General features: G+C 37.7%; 2 protein-coding genes across 4 annotated transcripts; both read right to left on the bottom strand.

Moving 5' to 3' along the window:
• Nucleotides 1-4,754: 4,754 nt before the first annotated feature.
• Nucleotides 4,755-10,464, bottom strand: LOC141913375 (gamma-glutamyl hydrolase-like). The gene is made up of 9 exons (XM_074804880.1): nucleotides 10,251-10,464; nucleotides 9,245-9,359; nucleotides 8,469-8,519; nucleotides 7,654-7,738; nucleotides 7,002-7,140; nucleotides 6,335-6,441; nucleotides 5,864-5,957; nucleotides 5,655-5,792; nucleotides 4,755-4,970 (listed from the first exon to the last, which is right to left on the bottom strand). The coding sequence occupies exons 1-9, from the start codon at nucleotides 10,399-10,401 to the stop codon at nucleotides 4,813-4,815; spliced, it is 1,038 nt and encodes a 345-aa protein (XP_074660981.1). The 5' UTR covers nucleotides 10,402-10,464; the 3' UTR covers nucleotides 4,755-4,812.
• A 158-nt stretch (nucleotides 10,465-10,622) lies between these two features.
• Nucleotides 10,623-25,784, bottom strand: LOC141912456 (prolyl 3-hydroxylase 2-like). Of its 3 annotated transcripts, XM_074803657.1 has the most exons (19): nucleotides 25,299-25,784; nucleotides 24,246-24,398; nucleotides 21,247-21,421; nucleotides 20,787-20,912; nucleotides 20,563-20,699; nucleotides 19,775-19,879; nucleotides 18,844-19,143; nucleotides 18,324-18,434; nucleotides 18,089-18,236; nucleotides 17,675-17,771; nucleotides 17,479-17,560; nucleotides 17,120-17,396; nucleotides 16,758-16,828; nucleotides 15,971-16,087; nucleotides 14,088-14,204; nucleotides 13,028-13,178; nucleotides 12,818-12,932; nucleotides 12,273-12,345; nucleotides 10,623-11,838 (listed from the first exon to the last, which is right to left on the bottom strand). In XM_074803657.1, the coding sequence occupies exons 1-19, from the start codon at nucleotides 25,722-25,724 to the stop codon at nucleotides 11,611-11,613; spliced, it is 3,009 nt and encodes a 1,002-aa protein (XP_074659758.1). In that variant the 5' UTR covers nucleotides 25,725-25,784; the 3' UTR covers nucleotides 10,623-11,610. The 3 variants fall into 3 exon arrangements, with proteins under 3 accessions (XP_074659758.1, XP_074659759.1, XP_074659760.1); XM_074803658.1 differs by lacking the exon at nucleotides 14,088-14,204; XM_074803659.1 differs by lacking the exon at nucleotides 15,971-16,087.
• Nucleotides 25,785-25,845: the final 61 nt, after the last annotated feature.

Below are 25,845 nucleotides of genomic sequence, written 5' to 3'. Positions count from 1 at the left end.
GAAATTTGATAAAATCTGGTCTCAGAACGAAATGAATCACAGTTCCGATGCTGACTAAACTGTGGTCCCGATACTGACTAAACTATGGTCCTGATACTGACTAAACTGTGGTCCGGATACTGACTAAACTGTGGTCCTGATACTGACTAAACTGTGGTCCCGATACTGACTAAACTGTGGTCCGGATACTGACTAAACTGTGGTCCCGATACTGAGTAAACTGTGGTACTGATACTAACTAAACAGTGGTACCGATACTAACTAAACTGTGGTCCCGATTCTGACTAAACTGTGGTACCGATACTGACTAAACTGTGGTCCCGATACTGACTAAACTGTGATCCCGATACTGAGTAAACTGTGATCCCGATTCTGAGTAAACTGTGATCCCAATACTGAATAAACTGCGGTCCCGATACTGACTAAACTGTGACCCCGATACTGAGTAAACTGTGATCCCGATACTGAGTAAACTGTGGTCCCGATACTGAGTAAACTGTGGTCCCGATACTGAGTAAACTGTGGTCCCGATACTGAGTAAACTGTGGTCCCGATACTGAGTAAACTGTGGTCCCGATACTGAGTAAACTCACTGTATAAGACTCAGTACCTAACGAGGCACCAACCATTGACCGTAATAATGAATCCGTTAGAAATAAATCGTGTGTAAACTGTATTTGCCGCAAGGCCACAATATCTAGGATTTGCCAACAATTAGACGATGAAGATTCGGACTATGAGCCGAGCTATAGTACGACATTCGTATCAAACATCATATCTGTAGTTTAGATCTAGTATAAACATTGAGTGGGTGTGGCTTTAGAATAGTTAGCCGAAATGATAGCAGTTGCGAGGTACCTCCTTCCCGCCATAATCTCGGGATCTCAAACTGTCGTGAGAAACTACCTAGAGATACAAAGAACAAAGTTTAACCAATAAATCAAAAATAGTGATCCTGAATTTCCTGACGATTGACGAATGATTAATAAAAAAGAAAATCACATGTTTTCGGATCCTGGAGTCGCAGAGAAAAACAAAAGTACCGTAAATACTAGTGCTACTTTTCAGCGGTTTCTAAAATGTTGGTCCCATAATGTGATGGGTATCTGGATACGGACAAAACAGCTATCCGGTTCCTGACTTAACTATCAACTAAACTGCAGTCCAGTTATTGACTAAACTATGGACTAAACCGCAGTCCAGTTATTGACTAAACTATGGACTAAACCGCAGTCCAGTTATTGACTAAACTATGGACTAAACCGCAGTCCAGTTATTGACTAAACTATGGACTAAACCGCAGTCCAGTTATTGACTTAACTATGGACTAAACTGCAGTTCAGTTATTGACTAAACTATGGACTAAACCGCAGTCCAGGTATCGACTAAAATATGGACCTAACCGCAGTCCAGTTATTGACTTAACTATGGACTACATCGCAGTCCAGTTATTGACTAAATACACTATGGACTAAACCTGGCCAGTCCAGTTACTGATTAAAATATGGACTAAACTGAAGTCTGCTTACTGACTAAATAGTAAATGGACTGAACTGCGCAGTCCAATTACTTGATTTATCGAACGTAAATCAGGATTTTCTATGAAGTGCATTGGTCTGGAGGCCTAGACAGTTTTATCTATTTATGTTGTAACTTATCTCTATTGACTGGATACAGCATTCACATGAATAACATGAGGAATATATCACAATTTCGACGATATTTGAAACCGAAACCAGGAACCAGGAAATGAGGTTACTTCCTCAAGTTAATTCTCATCCACCAGAGCCTCTACTCACTATTCAATTCAATTCAAAATTTATTCACCATTAGATTTGTTACCAAATTCAATCGAGTTTAAGGGTGGTGACAGAATTGCATCATTCGTCAAAATGAAAAAATTATACTCGAACAATATTGAGTAATTTGAAATAGAATAAGAGACTAGAAACATAAAATGATATGTTCAAAATAGATTTCCTAATTTTATCAGTGTGACATAAATTGAGTTTTCCAAAATTAAAAAGAGAATTGAAAGAAATTGAAATTAGATGATATTAGATTTTTTAATTGATGATATTCGAAATAATTGAGATTTAGACAATTTGAGATTTAGGATATTTAGATAAAAAGGAGATTTAGATAAAATAATTGTGATTGTGAATTTGAGATCAAATAATTTCGGATGTTGGAAATCAAATAATTTGAGATGTTCATCAAAAATAATCGAGAATTTGAGATACCCCAGATTGAGATTGATGAAGTAGACTTTGTACTTACTCAAATCAAAAAACGCGCCGAGGGTTTCAGGGTCGAGCGTCAGCACCTCGGCGCGTACCAGCTTTAACAGTCCCGAAAAAAGGTCATATTTTGTAGACATATTCAAAGTTGAAGTTCAAGTTTTAATTGTTGAACTTGTAATTGTTGTAGTTGTCGTTGTACTGCTGCTGTTACTTTTATAACTGTTGCTTTTTTAACTGCTGCTGTTGATGCTGCTGCTGCTACTGCAATGTAAAAACAATCTTATAAAAATCAAGAAAATCGAAAATTATTGATTCTAAGAAATAGCTAAATCGAGTTTCTATTAAGTAATAATAATAATTAACATTAAATTATTTTATCATTATTTTCTTAATAATAGATATAGAAGCCAGCAGGATTAAGTTGAACGACGCTTCGAATGAAAGGTTTCTATAGATTCGAGTCATGGTTGAATAGACTGAGCTGTCTGTGTATTACACCTAGGCATGTCAACGAGCCGCTTTACCGCGTAGAGTAAATGAACAGCAGAAAATTTACTTAACTTTTACAGATGCTTTAAACAATGAAATTGCATATAATTTCTTAATTATGGCTATCTATATTGAAAATCAATGTCATGGAAATTGCGAATTCTTCAAAAATTTTAAGAGTAACACGGAAAGTGCTTTTAATTAGTAAAATAACCAAATTTACACACATTTCGCACCTATTTTATAATTTGTCCTTTCGGAACTTATTTTCGGAAATTACCTAACGTAAATGGTACAAGAAATATTTTAGGTATAGTTATATAAATTTACTTTTAAAACCTGATAGAAAAAATGAATCTTTGCTTACCTGCAAAATGGCCGAACTGGAAGGAGGGATCAGCTGACCTGGGTTTTTATACCGACAGCGTGACGTCATTATCCTGACCAATGAAAAGTGCTGATATTCCCGCCAAGTGTAGAAAATCAAAATGTTCTGATGGGATTCGAACCCGATTAACGCCACCCAAATTATTTCGACCAAATCGACGAATTAAATACAATTAATTATCATCATGATGTGTCCTCAGTTAACCCCACTAGCTGTATGTTTTCATCGGTTTGAAAAACTGTTGGCGATGTATTCTGAAAATCGCAAACACATACAAAGTTGCGTACTGAAAACCAAACTTCAAATCCCCTGCGACTACCACGGGTCTATGGTCCAGTGGTTAGAGTGCTCGTCTGAAGACTTACCGGTCGCAGTGTCGAACCCGGCTGAGATCAATCATTCTGGTTTGGCCATGTATTTTATTCTTTTTAATGTTTCAGATTGTATTGCGGAGATGGCTTCAGGATGGCTAGAAAATAAGGACTGGACATTCTACAGGACTGTATCCATGGTGCATTCCAAAAGTGCGGAGTGACGCCCTTTCTTTCTTTCTAATCTTTCTTCGTATCTTCGGCAGCCAACCAATAAGTATTCGTATTTATTGTAAGGTATATGCCGAGTTGGTACTCTTAAGGTTAAAACTTTTAAAAACTTTAAAAAGTTTGATCAAAACTAAATGACAACACTATTCAAAAGCGTGACTTTTAACCAGCAGTTTTTTCACTCTTTCTCGATGAAGCCTAGGTCATTGATCCACATAATTTCCTTGATTTTTAGGCTGCAGATACCTGCTCTCACTACTGCAGTTTTCTCTAGTTAGTGTCCTACGTATTAGTTAAATACTGTTGTTAACTAGTTAACCTATTGAGTAATATATGTTCTACGTTTTACTAAGCTCGGTGATGATAATGATTTAGAATGTCTATTTTTCGTCTGGGATCAATTTTTTTTAGATATCTCGCATAATCTATTGAAATTGCCCTCGCCGAATTCGGTCTTAATACGTCACCTGCTCACGACCTGCGAGCCTTCAGGTTACCCCCTGCGATACCTACGTTACCGAGGATACCTGTTTCGCGGCCTGTGAGCCGGTTACGCGCGGAGCCCAGTCCTTTTGAACGGCACTGCTGTTGAATGCTGTTCATTTTCCATTACTCTTCATTCTTGTTCTCAAATTATAGAACAAAAATAGTTTCGAGTTTTGGTCGAGATCTTAATTCTACCTCTTAAAGAAATTGCATGTAATCAGCTGATGGTTTTACACGGAGGATTCGAGCGGATTTAACACCGGGCCGGACCCCGCAAAAATCCAAATGAAATACAGTTAAAGGCCGGTTATGATGCCACTGTTCGAACCATTGAAAAACATCCGGCGTTAAAACGAAACTGGCGTCATAATACTATTTTCATTGAATTTGTATTAGATCGGCCAATTAAATCTCTTCTCTGAAAAATGTTGATATATGTAAGCAGTGGAAAGGATGACAGCGTTATTACAGACTTTGAATGTATTATAATCTCAATAGAAAAACCGAGGCAATTCCAAAAATTATAAAAGCAGAATATAAGACTAAAAATTCAAAAATTCAAAAGTTTATTCGGACTTTTGTATGAACAAAATTAGAATATCGAGTTTAGCTAAGTAGCGCCGGGATCTTGTCAAACATGTATATGTAAGGTTTATCCGTTTTTTTAAAGTCTGTTGTTAGCATTGTTTTTAACGTCTGGATAATCATTGAACAGCCACGCAGAACGAAATGACGGCGACCCGAAATATACTGGATTTATTCGATCAATCATCAAAGCTGACAAAACATCGGGCATCGGAAACCGGTGTCCACTTTTCATTGCTGAAAAACAATTAGAGTTTTGTTCGAGAGAGAACATTAAATCCACACTAAAACATGTTCCTTTCTGACTGAGGGTGATATGCAACCATCCAAAATATTTCAAACGTTTTAATCTTTTCAGCTATTGATTGATCTATTGTGGGATTTTTGCTCTTATCGCTATATCGTAGATATTGTCATCCATTACTGATCTACAACGTTTCTTTCTGATGAAAAAAAAATCAATTTTCGTGAGACTGTCACCAGACCCTGATTGAGGACTCGGTGGTAGAGGTTAGACTCTGGATGGTGCCCGACTATTGTATTGTCATCATACATGTATTTAACAGAAATACCTTTTTTCGGGTTTCTCTGGCCCTCCTCCCAAAGACACTCAAACTCAAGGTAAGGGGCGAAGAATTAGATTACAGTCAACCCCCGATCGCCATCTCACATACCGCACCCCGCCTACCGCCAGGTTATGTCGATGTACATCTCTATACAAATACATAGTAAAACACCCCGATATACCGCCATACTCTCTATACCGCCAAAATCGTTCTGCACCGATGTGGGCCCGCGGTATATCGGGGGTTGACTGTAGTTCATTTCAGACTCTAGTTATTGAGTCAACTCAAATCCAACCCGTACGAAAACTCGGAACGCGCTAAAAACTTCGTGGGTAATGTGAAATTGTAAACGTACTTTCGTTGAAAAAGAAATTGGCAAATTTCATTCCTACTTCGAGAGCGGCGTGATCGTGCGGTACAAGCGAGTGGATGTTCAGGTGATAGCCGTATTTCTCCGGATGCCACTGGAACCCGTAGAACGGGTAGTCATAAGCTAGAAATATATCAAAACTATTAATATTACTTAATGCCGAGAGAAAAATATTTTTCTGGAAGGTGTCTTACCCTCGATGGTCGATATGAATGATTTTCCGTTTCTGTCTTGATTCGTGGAAACCACTCGATAGAAATCCATGAGTTTTTTATCCTTTATAAAATCCTATTAAGACAATTAAAATTAATGACGATTCGTAACAACGACGAGAACGATTTTTAAAGGTCGTTGTAAGAATTGCAACGACATATTTCAATAGCGCAGTCTTGCTGGTAATACAAGTAAAAATCCACGATCATTAGAACAAAAACTTCAGAACCATAATAACAATAATAATATCGTTAAGAAAAACCCACAATGATATCGATTTAAGCAACCGTTATTGTTTTTTTCTAATGTTTTGGGCAGATTCCGACCATCAATCTTCAGAGTTTATTTGAAAATTTCGTTGCGAATGTATAGTTTCAACTATTTACAACCGTAATAATCTTCTGATTGGTGGATTTTTGCTCGTATTAGAATTGATGATTTCATGTCCTTACATCTGTGGCCACACAATCGTGGTGATAATGTGCTGTAGCGTTTCGTTTCACTAATGTACTGATCACACTTCGCGGCATATTTTCAAATATTCGCGACTCCCTGAAATCTATAAATTCAAAAGAATGTTACCAGCAGGTGCAGGGGAGGCAAAAATGAAGCCTGGAAATCTATACGAAACAGATACCGACGAATTTCTTACCGCCAATCCTCACACCAGCAAAAGTGTAACTATATTAACCCTAACCCTAGCAGGACTCGAACCTCAGACATGCACCGAGCCAGGCTAGCATTGTAACCACTAGGCCATTGAGATCTCGTGATTGTAGGGGCTTGAAGGTTTGTCTGGTCAGTGAGGTGACCATTGTGATAACCCAGCTGTTAGGTGACCAGCGAGCTGTGACCATTCAAGTGTGCAGGGGCCAGTTGCTTAAAAATTGGTTAAAGCTAACCAGTGGATAGTTGACGACATTGTTACTACTATGGTATTCATCCACCGGTTATCTTTAACAACCCTTTTAGCAGCTGTCTTCATTTGCAGATTTTGTAATTCAATGCATTGTAATCTTATGAAAAGATAGTATAATCTGTTATATATCTGATAGTATAATCATACGAGAACGTTGGATGAAGATAAAACCATGGACAATAAAACGCGTTTTAACAAACCTTTTATCGGACGAAACGGATCCAAGAATTTCACTGAATCACAAGCAGAAAGAGGATCCTTCTCGGCGACAACTGTGTTCAAAAATTCAAATCCGAGACAAATACCAAAAATCGGGAAATAATCGCCTTTATCAAACGCCTGAAATATGAATACAACCAAAAATACATAATGTTTAATATAGTTTTGATACAACAGATTATAGACTGTTGGGGATAAACTATAAACTGACATAATTACAATCAAACTCACCACGTAACATTACTGAAGGAATGTAGGTAATTGACCAGTGGGGGGGGGATGGGGAGCGGACTTTTACCTTGTGAGATTTTTACCGGGGGGATTTTTACTTGATACCTTATTCATCTATATTTTTCATGCCCAATTTGTATTTGCAAATCAATCTATGATTGGTGTAAGTCAACATCTGAATAAATCGTCACAATACTGAATACGCTTCTAGTCTCTAGTCTCAATTGGTATTTCTAATTCAATCTACTAAGTGTAAGTCATCATTTGGATAAGTCTCTACAGTTGTGTCTCAGTTGCAATTCAATTTACAAATAATATTGTAAGTCGTTATTTGGATAAGTTTTCATGATTATGACTGGTACCAGACAAAACGACTTTAAGCGAGTTTGACTCATGTTTTACCTGTTTCGCCCAGTTGAAGAAATAATTACCAACTCTCCAATATTCATTACCAGTTACATTGATAGATCCACCCGGTAATAACAATCTAAAAATGCATTAAAAACATCCACTACTTGAACCGCGTAGTGCTTTATAACAAGACGAAAATGAACATAATCCAGTTCAACAGTTCTGAGTTGAATTTGACTCTGAAAATCAACTGATTTCTGGATTTAGCCGGGGCGGTGTTGCGCTGTATTCTAGCCGGGGCGGTGTTGCGCTGTATTCTAGCCGGGGCGTTGTTGCGCTGGATTCTAGCCGAGGCGTTGTTGCGCTGGATTCTAGCCGAGGCGGTGTTGCGCTGGATTCTAGCCGGGGCGGTGTTGCGCTGGATTCTAGCCGGGGCGTTGTTTTACGCTTCATGATGAAACTTTGATGATGAATTAATCATACGCTATAAAATGTATATATCATGTAAAACTAAGCTTCTAGGAGCTGCTGTTACTTGTAATATAACCAGAAATTCACTGTAATTTTCATGATCACTTCAATTTTTATGAAAACTGCATAACACCATTCAAGTATATAGGCTGTGTACGATTTGACGCAATATGTTACTGTTTTGTATTTCTACCGCTAACACCCTTGAACTATTGCTTCATGGTGAAGAACATATGCTGCAATATACTGAAAGTCATGGACGAATCCCGGAGTTTTAGAATATGGTTGCAGCTGGTTGACAAGTTTGACTCGTGGTATTTAGCAAAATTGGGATCCTTTATGATTTGTAATTTGTGAATCACGTCACCTTCAGGTAAAGCTCAAGGGTCGCTTACCCGTTTAGATATCCAAACAGTTGTTTATAATAGGCTTCTGTTTTGTGCAGTCTGTAATTACACCAAAAAAAAATTCGAAAATCCAATTAAATCTAAATAAATAAGTTTTTTATGTATCCATGAAATCGACCGGAGCCAGATGTGATTAACCGATTAAATATTTAATCAAATATCATTAGAATTAATTGTTTTAGAATTGGTCACACGTTTCACCGGCGAAATCGCTTTTCACGGGATTTATAAGCAATAAATGAAAAACGTTATACATGTAGTTTTTTAATTATGTCATTTCGGCAAGTGTGATATTTCAGCTTATCCTCCTGAATCCAGTTCCACAGTTGTGAGTTAAAGTTAACTCGGAACTCAGGATCCAGTTCCACAGTTGTGAGTTAAAGTTAACTGTGAACTCAGGATCCAGTTCCGCAGTTGTGAATTTAGATTTAACTCTGAACTCAGGATCCAGTTCTACAGCTGTGAGTTAGAGTTAACTCTGAACTAAGGATCCAGATCCACCGCTGTGGGTTAGAGTTAACTCTGAACTAAGGATTCAGATCCACAGCTGTGGGTTAGAGTTAACTGTGAACTAAGGATTCAGATCCACAGCTGTGGGTTAGAGTTAACTCTGAACTAAGGATCCAGTTCCACAGCTGTGGGTAAGAGTTATTTCTGAACTAAGGATTCAGATCCACAGTTGTGAGTTAGAGTAAACTGTGACTCAAGATCAAATTGCACGGTTGTGAGTCCTGCGTATAGGGATGTGTGTTATTGGCACGCACCTGATCGGTACAACTCTCATAGCTCCCATTTGTAAGAATTTCACCGGCATCCCGTTTATTATCGAATTCCCTTGTTTCTTCAGATCCTCTTTTTGAGTTTCCTGGGCCATTATACCTTTATACAAAATACCAGGTTTGATAAATTAATGAAAATTAAAAAAAATGTATTTTATCCATTCATATGTAGCATATTTATCGTGGTTTTTTTGCTGGATTTATTGTAGGCGATTCTACAAGTTCATCTTATTAGTACGATAACCACACTAAAACGTGGTGAACGGATAAAAAGATTAAAACCCACTATCTACAGATTAAAAGAATTTAAAATCAAGAATTTATTTATTCCAACAATCTAAAATTTATGATAAACACAACGTTTCGATCTCACCCTAGAGATCATCGTCAGGTGTTCTTTTAATCTGTAGATAGTGGGTTTTAATCTTTTTAAGTTCATCTTATATCGAAAATGTGTATCGTCTCAACCCATGGGCGTCACCAGAGGGCGGTCTGGGAGAGGAGGGGCAGACGACACCACTTTTTCAATCCAAGTTCCGCATTTTTTTAGTTCCGAATTTGAATATTTTGCCTTGAAGGCTCCAGAAAACGCCACTGTCAAGCTCGTATTTCAAAAATTATGACTATTTAGAAATATTCAAGCAATTTCAAGGATTCAGAAATACTCGTTTGGACTCGGCGGATACGGTGTAATTGTGTGGCATAGTTCCGCTCTACAACCTAAACCAGATTTAATGTGTCATCATTTTTCAGAATTCTTCACACATTTACGTGTGCAACTTAATTTCGAATCATTTCTTGCCGTCACAAGTGAACTAAAGATCGGATAGTAATTAGTAACTTTAGTTTTCAATTTAGTTGATTTCCGCGAAATAAACGTGAACTTGAAAAAAAGACTAAGCGAAATATGATGTCAGACGAAAGTAGACTTCTAGAAATGATCGAATTGTTGCGCAAAATAAATGCACAAATGAAAATGTAAACCACGTACCGATGACTGGTAATTCACTCCAGTGTTTCCTGTCTCCAGCGCCAGCCGGGGCTTCTTGTCCATCGGAATACCTCAGCATCATCACCATCAAAATACCGACAAAAAACGACCACAATCTCATATCTAAACAAACTCTTCTTAGTGATATCATTTTATCCGTTTAACTTTTCATAAGAATTATCGAAATCCCGTTCTCTAATGTACTTGGATACGACTGAATTCGCACGACCAAAAACATCTGTCAGTACCCCGTGGCTGTCATTGTACCGCGGGGTAACACATGTCACGCGTATAACTACTAGCCTCAATCAAATTCATCCAAAATCAAAACCAATCATAAATTCCTTCTAAATATGAATTATGATACGATACTTTATTATATTCAAAATCAACAAAACATCTGTAAAAAAATCTGTATATATGTTTAGTTTTACAAAATCTCATTGGTAACGTACAAAGTACATTGAGGCAGTTTTATATCTGATATCTATATATCCATGCATGCATTAATTCAGCACCAAATAACGATATATTTTTAAAGAGATTCAGCAGTTGTTTAAATCTTCAAATATTCTCGATTAAGTTGAAATGATTATCGTATAAATGTATATTATAAAATACAGACCAGTTGCCCGTTTCAGAACGTCAACACAATAGTCTTATCTTGGAGTAATCATTTGAAATGATTACTTCAAGGTCTTATAAAGCTTCTTTAACTTGTTTTCTGAAACACAGCTACCTGTGGCCCACTTAACACAGTTACTTAGATTATTTTGATAACACAATACTGCTGAAACCTCGATGAAATGTTTAAGTGGATCCGTTCTGTGAAACGGGCGACTGATTCCTACTCAGTAAGCGGTGATATAGTGTATATAGTCTTGCATTGCTACTATCTCCATGTTTGTATTAAGTACAGTACATGTCATTCTTTTATTTGTCTCGATAGAAACGATCTTTCCTATGAATAAAACGTTGGCATTTTACTCTTATCAACAGAACTCTTACACATCTGCCTTTCTCTTTTATTGTTCAAATCTTTCTTCAGAATTCTACACCTTCTTATTCCAGCTTTTACTTATTGAGCGAAAGAAAAGTTCATCAAGTAAGGCAGATTTTGAATTATTAAGCTCTTACTCGGTTTAATATGTTTTTAAACAATTCTATCATCTCGACTCGAATTAGACAAGAAGTAAAACGTTCGTCGGTCTTTTATGAAAACTAGACGAGAATTGAACAAGATTCCACTGCATTTCACAATCATCATTAAACCCATGCACACGATCGTTGGACGAATCCAACCCAATTTATAATTTCTAATCTGAATCATGCATCGTCCATTCATCAAATCAATGACGTCTTAAAGTTCATCTTTAATGATGTTAACTCCGGTGTCGCCAGTACCGCTAGTTTTACCGATCGAGATGAGTTTTTCTCTGGCGGTTGAATGAGCTTGTTCTTTGTAATACGGATCCAATGTGTACCACATCGCTATCGCGCATCTCTGACCTTTCAATACGGCCTTCACTCCGTGGTAGACCCCCGCGTTAAAACCGACTAAACGTCCGCATTTCGGTTTAACCAGAACCTACAAATATTTCAACGAAAAGTATAAATCCTTGATTTTTTTAATCACAACAATTTGTCAAATGATGAATATAACTGATAGATTACAAACTGAGCCAAATAATAACTTTGTAGTAGTACAGGGTGGCCACTGACCTGGAAAACTCAAGGAATCAGAAATATCTAGAAAAATCAGAACTCAGGGAATTTGACAAATCTTACCAAAAACCTCGAAGACTTATGGAATTCTGGTATGATATTGACCACGCATTTTATTGTCAATATGCGATTCGATGAAAAATGACTTAATTTTCAATCCTAGAAATTTCTCAGATTGACTCAAGGAATTTTGTGAAATCACATGGAAAAATCAGGGAAAACTCAGGGGATTTGTGTAAACGGGTGGAAAGTGGCGCCATCCTGTAGTACAAATTGTTTAACTATTATATTATTTACCTGTGTGGATAGATTTCTGTGAGCGAATATAAATTCTCCACCCTCAAAATCCTCGTTCAGGTATAACAAGGCACTGAAAAATAGAATACACAAATCTTAGATAGACCCCTAGTTCAGCCTTGTAGCTGTACCCCCCTTCAGGCATTCACCACTAGTTGTTGAAAATGTGTTGATAATATGTCTGATATCTCAGGTGAAGAACTGAACACAACAATGAAGTATGGACGATCAAATGTCTTATGTCTGGTGTTTGTAGTTCATTTACGATTAAAAGCGTCTCAGGTGAAGCACTGAACACATGTGAAGTGTGGACGATCAGTTTTTGAAAGTATGCTGATAAAATGTCTAATGTCTGGTGTTAGTAATTCATTTTCTCTTAATAAGAGTAATGTGTATGAGCCAGTAATTCTCCCCCCAAACCCGGCCCGGCCCTGCACGGGTGTGGTGAGTTATAATACCTGTAATCTCGTTGTGTTTGAGCCAGTAATTCACCCCACCGCCCCCTGCCCGGCCCAGCCCTGCACGGGTGTGGTGAGTTATAATACCTGTAATCACGTTGCGTATAAGCTGGTAATTCTTTACGACAAGTGAAATCTTCTTGTATGATACAATTATCTGAATGTATCGGGTGACTTAAATCATCGCGATCTTTATTCGTTTCTGGATGATACAAACACAAGAAGAAAATGCAGATAATTATCTCAAAATTGAAATCAAACAATCGATGAATACCTCGATCTAATTCCGTAACGTACCGTTCAGGGCTGTGCGACAAACTAAATGAGTAAAATCAAAATATAACGGTCTCTTCAGTTGAAAATACGTTTCCACGACGTTTTTCGCTTTTTCACTCGCGTCCAAATATAATTTCACGTCCGCCGGTTTGACGTCGCCTTTCGACGCCAGCTGTTCAAAGAAAAATTTGAAAAAATTAAAATTTTAATGGATCGATAGTAATCTGTGAAGAATGATGTCTACATTAAGATATAAACTGTTTCGGTGACTTACATTTACATCGAGGAGGTGGTCGGGCCACCTCACTGAGTGCAATATACAGTAAAAGCTGATTATGCTTGAGACAGATAGTAAATAAGCATGATCTACTAAGAAACATCTACAGAATATTCTATGAAGCTGTGTAAATCTATATAATATACATTCAGTAGACTCCTTCCTCTCTTGTCTGGTAATTCAAATACATATTTCAGAACTATCGTTGTAATAGAATATCTGTGAGTATCACCTCACAGCAAAAATGGGCACCAAATGAGATGCAAGTAAGGAACAGTCTACTGTATTATTTGTAGCTCTACTGAGATTTTACTATCGAATCAATGAAAGTGGTATCGGTTTAAGTATGCAAATGCAAAGTTAATAACTGACAGGGCTCAATTTTACGTAGAATCCCCGTATATGGGGCGTACTAAATTTTTCGTAGGGATACTAATAATTGAAATGAAACTATCGCGACGGGACAGTAATTTCTGACATCTCAATTAGATAGCGTTTGAGTTCATTGCTTGCTATGTTGTCTCGAGTAGAAACTTAAAAATCAAAGGCAACTGGGATACCACTATAAGGTAAAACTATGAGGCGGGATACTGACAATTGAGGATCTTGTATCTCAAGAATCGTATAAATTGAGCCTTGACGGATATTTTCAGATACGTACAAATTATCTATTCACAATGATTTGCCGCGATTTTTTGACAATTCACTATATTTCACATTTTCAGTAATGCGTAAGACATGCGTGACATGCGTAAGAACAACGTTCAAATTCGTGCCAAATAACTGAAACCGTCAACAACGAACCTCTCCGGCATCGTCAATCGTTAAACCTTGAAACATTTCATTGTTCGTATGCGGAGAAATATCGGCGAAATTACCGAGCAACGAGCGCAAGTATCCGTCACCGAGCTGCGCTTCATTCTGATTAAACAAAATACGCACAAAATATTCAAACGAAAATAATATGAAAGTAAACAATCTCAAACTGAACTGCATGAAATAATTAACAACACGAACCCGGTTCCAGGGTTATCAGTTTATATCATTTTCAACCATAATATGAAATTCCACTCTGTATAAGGAGGAAAAATTTTCCGAAATGTTTGATTGAGCTATTAGTTTATTCAACGTTTAAACGTCATCTTCGGAATACTGTTATCCAGTTCCTGGGGCCGGTGGCATAGTCAGGGCTAAAGACTTAAGTCCAATCTAAGACCAACTTAGTTCTATAGCCAATCTAACAACTTAAGACCTGTCTTAAGATTGGGCCATTTTTGGACCTAAGTCACGACTGTGCAACTGGCCCCAGGAGCCGGTTCCATAGTCAAAACTTAAGACCAAAAGTGGCCCCAGAAGATGAATATCAAACTACTAGCTCAGACTTTTCATTCTCAGACTGTGGGAGGATTTTACATTTCTGTTACAACATGTACTCAAGGAGTGTTTCATCAATGATTCAACCAGAAGACTAACGTTATAACAGTGGAACTGGGTCAAGTAAAACAACTGTAATGATAGAAGTGCACAAATTCCCGATACAAGTTACTACAACATCAAAAGCTGAAATAGAAACCAAAAGTTAAAATTCGGTTCCACAGTTCTGAGAAAAAATTTGGTGAACTATGAAATAATTTTCGTCTTACTCAGACCTATGGAACTGTCAACACAAAGCCCATCAGCATCAAGATATATCTCAATTAGCTTTTTGATTAGGGGTCATTCATTTATTACGTACGCATTAGGGGAGGGGGAGGATTTCAGCGCAATGCGTACTGTAATGCTTAACGTATATGAAAAAATGGCCGATTTTGCATACAGAGGGGGAGGGGGGTTGAAAAATTCAAATTTTATGCGTACGTAATAAATGAATGATCCCTTACATTATGATTCTGAAAGCTTTAGTTTTGCCGGATTTGAATCAAAGGTTCCCCGTAAATAAGCAAGAGGAAGAATAAAATGTTAAATGATGGCAGGGTTATTCATAGACAGACTGTGTTCATAATGACGAGCTTTTATAGACTACTATTGCTCTACTATAGAGCACTGGAAAATTCATTACCGCATAAAACTGCATTTCAAAAGAGTAATATCATTTTATGTGGGGAGCTTTAAATTCATTTAAACACAATCTCTCTCCAACCACCTTTATCATATTTACAGGGCTGCCAACGTCTGATGATTGCTATCAGTAACAAATATAATCTTTTTCAGTAACATTTCATTGAAATATGAAAGAAAATGTTCGAATTAATCAATAATCAACAGTAAGACCCTCAGTAACATCTTTCATATTTCTGTTCGAATTAATCAGTAATCAACAGTAAGACCCTCAGTAACATCTTTCATATTTCTGTTCGAATTAATCAGTAATCAACAGTAAGACCCTCAGTAACATCTTTCATATTTCTGTTCAAATTAATCAGTAATCAACAGTAAGACCCTCAGTAACATCTTTCATATTTATGTTCAAATTAATCAGTTATCAACAGTAAGACCTACAGTAACATCTTTCATATTTCTGTAAATGCGTTAAACAAATCAAATCAGTATTTGTAGTTATAAAAACAGTAACGGATGCTGAAAATCACGACCAATTGGCAGCTCTGTATTGGAATCAAAAGAAAAGTGATAAAAATGTTAACATTGGGAACGACAGAAAGTTCAGTGATGATTTGTGTTGTCGCTACCTGTGACGCTCGGCGTATATTTACACCGATGAAATGTTCGTAAGCCGAATGAGGAGATAAAACATGTTTTTTGTCGGATGTTTTATCGTCGTAGCCGTCGTTCGTCAATCCTCCCATCTGATAATACAATTCAATACATATACATCATAAAACAGTTATAGATAAATTATCAGGGGCAACAACTTGAGATCATGGTTCTTACAGATCAGGGAATCTAAAATTCCTCCTTCCTTGATATCCTCAGTGAGGGCTGTCTTTTATCAAGAAGTTCCCTTTACCATTTGTCAACAGCAAGAACAAGACTCCAATAATTCAAATTCCCGATTAAATAATTAAATTATATGATATCTTCAGTGAGGGCTGTTTCTTATCAAGAGGTTCCTTGTGTCACTCGTCACCAGCAAGAACAACAAGACACCAAAAACTCAAATTCCCTGATTAAATTATAAGATATCCTCAGTGAGGGCCGTTTCTTATCAAGAGGTTCCTTGTGCCACTCATCACCAGCGAGAACAACAAGATACCAAAAACTCAAATTTACCAGATTTGCAGGAAAAGAGCCTGAATTCCCTGATTTCCTTTGAATCAGTAAGAACCATTGATCAAGCCTCTTCGAAGTTATTCCCAATCAAATTTCAAACCTCTTAATAATGCGCTGAGTGATGCCCAGTTGGCGGCAGGGGGCAGTAGTACCCAGTAAACAGTCATAGTTAAAAATTATCATCGGAAGGCATGTAACACAGACTCTGCTTTGAGTCTACTACATGTACTAAGGTTACACACATACCTTAGCAAGTTGAACAAGACTATTACATTGTTCATCAGTTATAACACCATCAGCAGCAACTCTTTCGGCACCTGAAATCATTACATTCATGTTACATCTGAACTACAGTTGACTGCATGGTTGCATCGGATCTGACGGGATGAATAAACCTTCACTAAAGCAGCAGGTGAATTTTGGTGGGGCAGTTGGAGCCACAATAGGTTGCAATTTTATAAATTAGAGACATTCAGACATTTTGTCATCTGCGGCAAATGTAGCATATTAGTAAAACCTGAACCATTTAGTGACTGGGATTTAACTATTACATGTAGTTCAGCTGAACGTTGGATTCTTAAACACAGCGATCACATTTTGAATCTCACCTTTCAGTTCTGTTTCATCCATAGATATGGAAACACCTTCTCGTTTAAATTCCGCCATTTTATCGCCTAAAATTTTCTCTTCCGAAAAAACATATCCGTTCATGCGAGCTACTGCTAGGTGGCGCTTTGCGGTCAGAAAATCGGTGTTACGATCGTTTTGATCGGATGTTAAACCGACCGATAAAACGCAGCGATCATTCGAAGAAATCGTTCCTATTCTATGTTGATCAGTACCACGATACGCGACCATAGTTCCACAAGAGGGAGCCACTGATACCTACAAAAATGACCCAAAAATTCAGATACCCGAATATACGTTTCCAAGACGAGTTGTTAAATGAATGTCGCGTGGTTTTTACCTGTTCCGAGGCTTTACGATTTGAATCGTCGAAATAAAACTTTCCATCTCCTTCGAAGTCGTTATTCAGAAAAACAACAGCCCTGCATTAAATCAAGAACGAGAAGATTTGAATTTAAAATTCAAATAATCTGGAGACACTTGTTGAACTGATTGTATTGTTGTAGTCTCTCATCTTACTATAGTAACAAACGAACCTGAACGGGGACGATTGAGAATTGTCTAATTTCCGGCAGCTTCCATCTTCTTGTGGCACGCACGTTTTCTGTTTAACTAACTCCGGCACTTTGACATCTAAAACACATAATACTGAGTTCTTTAAAATCCATTGGAAACCACCAGAAAATCGAGGACACAGTTCCGCAGTTTGGGGTTAAGATTAACTCTACAGGTGAACTTCTTTTCCTGTATTTCAAACCCTGGTTCCAGTTTCACAGTTGTGAGTTAGAGTTAGAGTTAACTCAGAGGTTCATATTCAATATTCTAACTGTTCTAACAAGTCAAAGGTTAACTCACAACTGTGGAACTGGATCCTGGAACAACTGTGGAACTGGATCCTGGAACAACTGTGGAACTGGATCCTGGAATCAAAGTTCAGAAGATGATTTTACCGGTTTTGACTTGTCTACAAACGAGTTGTATATCTTGAAAGTGTAACACAGTGCGGTTGTAATATGTTTGTAAGTAACTGCGAACTAATTCAACCATTTCCATATAGGCTTCGGTCGCGTCCCATTTCAACGTGCCTAAATTTGCCAGCTTTGAGAAACAAGAAATGAAATGAATGAATTAAGAGTGAATTTCTCATATTCTACTCTATGAGGATTGTTGAACTGAACGCCATACCTCAGTAGCTTTATCTAGTTTTAAATCTCGTATCAATTCAACTCCGAGTTTCAGCAAATCGTTTACTTTAGTCGGTATATCCGTACGTCCAAAACTATTGACTCCTCCCAACTGAAAACAGAAAACATTTACTTAAACTCAAAACTACCTCACAACTGTGAAACTTGGTCAACGTACAGTTTCATGAAAAGTAAAACTTTCTGCTCTATTAGTAGGAAAACAAGTAGATTTTACCTATGCAGTACTACCTAATATACCTGATGAAGCATCAGCAGTGAAAGCATATGATTTCTAAATGAAATCAGTTAACCTACAAAGAACTACTTGTTCACTGATTTACCTATGCACTAGAAGCAAAAACTTGTGATTTCTTATGAAATCAGCTAACCTACACAGCAACTACCCGGGGCTGGTATTTTTATATCAATATTCGTTAACAGTTCAAAACCTATCAGTTTCAGGCTTAAGATTCTCTTTTTTTCATGTAGCTTGGTAGTGATACATTTTCATTGATACATACCTGCGCTATTTGAATGAGTTGTTTGCACTGATATCTAGATAATAATCCATTAACGACGACTCTTTTATCTCCGCCGAGTTCCGCGTCTCTACGCACGGTTTCGATCCCTCGACGTTCAAACGTTTTCATTTGATGTTTAAACAGAAAATTATCTTCTTCTTTCGTTTCGAATACGACGTTCGGAACATTCGGTTTCCGTAGCGATTCTTCTTCATTGTTGTCGTTTTGCGTATAGCGGGTTCGTAGATATGATAAATACATTTTAATCGGGTCATCAAGGTCAACGGGCTTCTTTAGGATCTGAAAAACATTTAATTCATAGAGAATTTTTCGATTGGACATCAGGGTCTGGTCCGGACCCAGCTCCGCAGGTGTGAGTGAAATTAGACTTTACAGTCAAATTTCAGGGGGCCTTACAAATCAAGGAATCTAAAATTTCCCAATATTTCCCAGACTCTTGACCGAAAATTCCCTGATTAAATCTTAAGATATCCTGAGGGCTGTTCATTCTTAAGAGGTTCCTTGTGCCACTCATCACCAGCAAGAATAACCAAGACATAGGAAATACGAATTCACTGATTTTCAAGAAAACAGTCAGAATTCCCTATATAACCCGGACACTACACGTTCAGATTTTTTAAGTGAATGATTTTTTTTGGCGATGAATAAACACTTTCAGAATTCATGGAAATATTTTCATAGCCACCTCCCATTCATAGGGAACATAGGATTTCCACTATCTAAACTTTGTGGTAACAGCTTTGTGAAACCAGGTTGAATGACACAGTGTCAGATACAGATGTGAGAATTGTTCATGTTTTAAGCACTACATATTTGAGGTATGAGGTTAATGACTATTGAATAAGACATTTCTATGCCTGTAAAAACATAAAGTTAAAAGTTCAGGGATATTGAGAGGAAGGCTTCTTACATTAACTGGTTTGTAGTATCGCGACTCAGATGTTGTATACAGCGTTTCTAAGTATTTCAATAAAGCTGACTCATCCGCGTGTCTATTGTGTAGTCTAACTGCCTCCTGAAATATAAATACAGCAGTTAACATTAAAATTAGGAGAAAAATATCGTTTCATAAAACTGAATTATAGGGCGGTCTGTATGAAGAATTGTGTTGACTTTCAGCCCAAATCTACTAAACTTTAAGCATTATGTACATAGAAAGAAATGGACAGTTGTAAAAACTGTACTTGAGAAATGAATCTGTTGTGAAAATGGCTCATTACATTTGAATCAAATTGACAATTGCTCTATTAGTTTTGCTTTGTTTTATTGTGGGTTTTTTCTAAAATTGAATTCGGCAGTCATTTGTCCATGGAAACCAACTCTCCACGAGTACATTATGTACTTCTCAAAAAACCACTTTCATATCATCAGACACCTCTCAAGACATCCTTCAACAAGTAGGGCCTACTATTGATAAAACAGACCAGTCTCAAAGAAGATTTTTTGAGGTCTGTGAGGTTTTCCTTGTCCAAAAAGGCAGAATGATGGCCTGCTCTGGACTATAACATCTCTGGAGATCATCAGGGGGCAACTTAAACATTTCCTCTTCAATGAGGCTTTATTGTGGTTTCCTCTTCAATGAGGCTTTATTGTGAAGCGCTCAGTTCTGAAGGTTTTTAAAAGCTGCATTTAACCCTACAGAAAACAGTGGTCTCATTCAGCAGCAATGATCAGTAGAGCATCATTACAACTACTTACCGGTCTCGGTTTGAAATCAGTTTCTCTCACTCCCGGCATGCTGAGATAAATTTTTTTGTTGTGCAGTAAATTCTCATCGGTCGGTTTAAACAATAGATATGACTGAACGCATCGAGCGGCATTACGGAAATCATTCACTGAAACACAACACATTTCAGACATGAGATAATAGTTTATAGTAAGCATCAGTTATCAGTTATCATTGGGATAAAACTTGAACTTACGTTTATAATAAGCGTATTGAAGGTAGTTATAATGATCAGGGATATAATCAAATACAAACTTTCCGTGAACCGTTGATAGTTTGTTTGAACATTTAGACGAGCATTTAATCACATCGCTGTAATGATCTGAAAAATAAACCGGTACAATATTGTTTTTACTCTGGGTCCAGTTCCACAGTTCCAAATTAAGATTGAACTCTGAGTTAACTCATTGAAAATGTACTGTTTTTAACTCAGAGTTGACTCTAACTCAGTGGAACTGGGTCCTGAAGAATCAGGTTTTAACCAAGAACTAATGAACTAGACCGATGGCCCAGTCACATAGTCATGGCTGAGACTTAAGACCAGTCTAAGACCAACCCAGTTCTTCAACCAATCAAACAACTTAAGACTGGTCTTAGAAATTGAGATGTACTTTTAAACGTAAGTCATGACTGTGCAACTGGACTAACGGTTATACCTGCTAAGGCTACGACGAAGTCAGTATTTCTATTGCGATGATTTATTGTTTCTTCGCACATTGCTTCGCAAGATTCTAATTGTTCCATGAATCCAGCGATCGCTCCTTCCATTCGATCTATAACGTCTAACCATTTCTCTTCTAAGTAATCGCGACTTCCTTTTGAATACAATTGCTGAAAATATATTACACTACGATCAACATAACATTCAGGGTTGACGTTGACAATCACGGTTGACAATCAACATAACATTCAGGGTTGACCTGTAGATCAGGTAATCCTCGATAAAAAGAGATTTCGAGGAGTTATTAAGGAGACAATTTCATATTTCGAGGAAGTGTCTGCATCACTTTCATATCTCAATTACAGTAGACTCCTCCAAAGTTGGAACTGTTTACTGTCAAATTTTTGTCTAATTCAGCAACTGCCTAATTGGATGAGCACAAATCCCAACTGTACCAATCGAGGTGTAGTTTATTGTACAACGAAAAACTAGATGAACATCTCTATTCGCCTTTTTCTCAAAATTGAAAGAGTTTTAAAGGAGTTTGCTCAAATTAAAGGAGTTTCTGATATTTAAAAATCTTAGCATATAACATTTTTCAGCGGACCCTGGAAGATTTTAAGATAAAACTACATGTAAACATCAGAGTCAATGGGCAGGAAAAGAATGTGACACGGAAAATACCATAGACATACATCTTGGACTTGATAAATAACTGACCCGGTTATGATACTAGACACAATACTATCATCTGATCATGGCTACAGTAAAATGGTTGGTAATTTTACTAGCAGCTGCTGCTGCTGCTGAGGGTGAGGGCAGGAACCACCAGATACCGGAGTATATTTCACAGATGGACGATATCATACGAGGAATCGATGAAAGCTATAATAAAACGCTCGCCGATATCAGGAATCAAGTCGATGAGATATCGATATCGTTGGAGGTGAATAAAAACGCTTTAATATCGAGTTTAAAGCGATGGAGAGAAAGCAGACGCACGATACTGAACGAACGCAGAACGAGAATCGAGAAAATCTATCGAGATATCGCGAGATTGAACGAGATAAATATCGGAGATATCGTTATAACCGAAATGATGAACGAAATGATGAACGAGAATGTGAACGCGGAGTATGAAGAACGAAATCGAATTGAGTTTATAGCGGGAAGTTTACCGGACTGGCGTGACGGTATCGGGTATCTACGATACAGGAAAACCCGACTCGCGGCGCCGGGTTCGTTCTATCGTGTTCAACTCGATCCGATCGCTCGATACTCGGTCGGGTTTTTCCCGCAGTTGATCGCCGCGAATCGCGACGCGTCGTACGTCGCCGTTGCCGAATGGAAACGTTCGATTCTCAAGGTCGTATCTCGCGGCGACGATGACAACAATACATTCCCGGCGAACGACTACGATTTCCGTGACGATAAAATACTAGGCGTCGCTTTCGACGATCGGAAATCCAAAAAGTTCCGATTGATAATTCTTACGGCCCAGAATTCGAGATGTCTCCTGAGACGTTACGATCATCCAAATCTGATCAGCTATCGAATGATCGATATCTCCGATATTTGCAACAATCTCAAATCGACGATATCGATTTACGGAGATTATCTCTATTTACTCGACGATCGTTTCGCGACGAGGTTCAATCTCGATGAGATTCAAATAATCGATCGTCGCTCCCCGTCGGTCGTGAGATTCCGTCTGCCCGTCGGTTACCTAGCGACGTGGCCCGGTCTCGTCGTATTCAGACGGAACAAGTTCGCGATTTCGAGTTCCGATTTGAAACTGTTCAAACTGTCGGAACACGGGGAACTATCGGACGTCGCAGATATCGAACTATTCCTGAATGATTACGAGATTACCACCGGTGGTAATCGTAATAAACCGTACAGTCCCGGATTAGCGATAATCGACGATAATAATCTGATAATATCGATAGATTTCGAGAGAGGATATCGCGCGATATTGTTACACGTTCGTTGGACGGAGGACGCCGGGTTCGATAAACCGACCGTCCTCATCGACGTCCACGGAGAAGACGTTTATCAGATTTCGATATTCGGCGAAACGTTGATCGCGAATATTTACAAACGCAAAAACAGTTTCATCAGATTGTACAACCTTCGTAAAATACGCGATCGTTGAAACGGACGAGATTATGCTCAGGAAACTGTCCTGTCCTGTGGCATGGTGGATAAGGTGTTTGACTCTCAACCGAGAGGTTGTGGGTTCGAATCCTTGTGAAACCATGTTATTCAGGTAGGACACATATCAGTGCTCGTGGACTCACTGATTTAACAACATAAGTCAGTACCTGGCAAATATCTTCAGCATGTTGAAGTTGACCAGTAATAGGTAGAACTAGAACTAGGACGAGATCAACATCAGGGGCAGCGACGACAGAAACTCAGAGAGTTTCTTCTTTGCATGAAACGTAATCCAGAATAGAAACAATAGACAGAGTCCATGTATTCCTGGATATAAGGAGTTTTTAAGGAGAAATGTCCACAATCACTTTCAAATCCCAATAATAACCGTAATATCTATCTTTACCAATTGTTTGACTGTACCATTTTTTTCAATCTTAGACACTACCTATACTCGGTTTCTAATTTTGTAACTGTCTAATTGGGTATAAAAGTTCCAACTGTATCAATTTAGGCATAATTACATACTGTACAACTATAAACTAGACAAAACATTTCTTATTGTCTACTCTCAAAATTGAAGGAGTTTTAAAACATATCAGGCATTTTGTTCAAATCAAAGGTGTTTCGAGCACCTTGAAAAGCTTTTATCATTTAGAAAGAGTTTTCAAAGAATCTGATCGAGTACAAGAACATGATGAAATACTAAACATCCAGCAGCGTAGGCCTAACTAAACTTCTACTTCTTAACTTCTTACTTTGAAAATTTCATGTAAACACATAAATCTAACATGAATACAAGTTTTAAGATATGAATGAATAAATGAATATGATCACCTGATGTTTATAAGCCTCCATATTGATGAAATCAGAATCGCTCACATCCGACATTTCTCGATACTGATGAATATTGCGTATCATTGTTTGATGTTTAGGATTGCCGAGGAAGTAAGTATAAGCAGCAGCTGCGGCATGTCGATTCTCACCTAACTGTTAAAAACAAAACATCAGCAATATTCAACACTAATCCATCTTATGACGATTTATAGAGAATCTCATTCTAATAAAATGAGAAAGATGAAGTCCGAAAAGTTTCCTTAAAGCTAGACTGAAGATGACTAATGTCTATTTCAACCTGACTTGAGAGCATTAACAATATGTCTCCATGCCTACCAACTGAAGTTTGGTACGAAGGCATGGAAACATATTGTTAAACTTTCAAATCATGGAGTCACTTCTCTTCATTTAACCCATTTCAGTGAAGACTTTTTGGATATCCTTCAATACAGTTTCAAATGGATTAAAAAATGATGATTTAGGTTGACTGCCTGTGCTTTCTGGTTCTACTAAGACCTTAATCAGGTATGTACTACCAAAACTGACTGAGCTAGGCCACCTGGAATGCTCTCAAGTCAGGTTGAAATAGACATTAGGCCTATCTATAACCTGATATATCAGGTTATAGTCGAATTCTAAAGAAACTTTTCAGACTTCTTCTCCATGATTTTATTAGTTAGGGATTCTCTACGTACATCAGCGATACTTTATGTGAAAACTGGACAAACATAAAGAATATTGAATTAAATATATATAATTCAACCCTATGGCCTTGAACTTTTTATGTCTAAAAGCGGTCTTACATCTTAAGATTTAAGACCATTTTAGCTATTTTACCCTTCTCTCCGGTCCTGAGTTGCTACCATGCTAAAGATAATTCATAATTCCCTGGAATACCATGGTCCTTATTCCAGCAATAGAAAAAAATTCAAAAATAAAATCAAACTTTGGGAGAATAAGTCGCAGTGGTTTAGTTTCACACTCGGATATTTTCACAAGCCCATCCAATTAATGATTAGGTTATTAGGAGAGAATAAACTGTAAAGAATTTACCTTGTGAAAACAAAGTTGAATATAATTATACGGTTCTAGATTGTTAAACGCCTCGGTTATTTCAGGATCAGTGGTGACCAGTTCTGCCTCCTCGCCGAACATCTGGCGTTTACACCTCCGCAGACAATCCGCATTACGCGTGACGCTCTCATAAAATATCAAATCTAAATATCTATCACGATTGTCATGATCGGAGTTCGACGGTAATTTCTGAACGGCATGTCTACGCTTACAGGTCACTCGACAACGCGTTAAATCGCGTTTATATTCGCGATACGAATCCAGAGCTTGAACCATCAGAGTCACGCATTCGAACCATCTTTCCTCGTTATACGCGTCAACCCCGGACACGTACAGATCATCGTAACGTTCCCCTGACTGTTCGGCACCGTTTATCAAAACACTTTTAAAACTTGTCACCAGCATTAAAAGGCAGATTCTCGATAAATAACTCCAAAAATACGTATCACTTACTGGTTTTAACGCCATGTTGTTGGGTTTTCCCGAATCCGGAAATGTAGATAAAACTCGTAATCGGACTCATAAA

Source organism: Tubulanus polymorphus, chromosome 11 (genome assembly GCF_964204645.1).
Source record: "Tubulanus polymorphus chromosome 11, tnTubPoly1.2, whole genome shotgun sequence".
Lineage (NCBI taxonomy): Eukaryota > Metazoa > Nemertea > Palaeonemertea > Tubulaniformes > Tubulanidae > Tubulanus > Tubulanus polymorphus.
The sequence above is the reverse complement of the archived record's forward strand: the minus strand, read 5'-3'. Positions and strand labels throughout refer to the sequence as shown.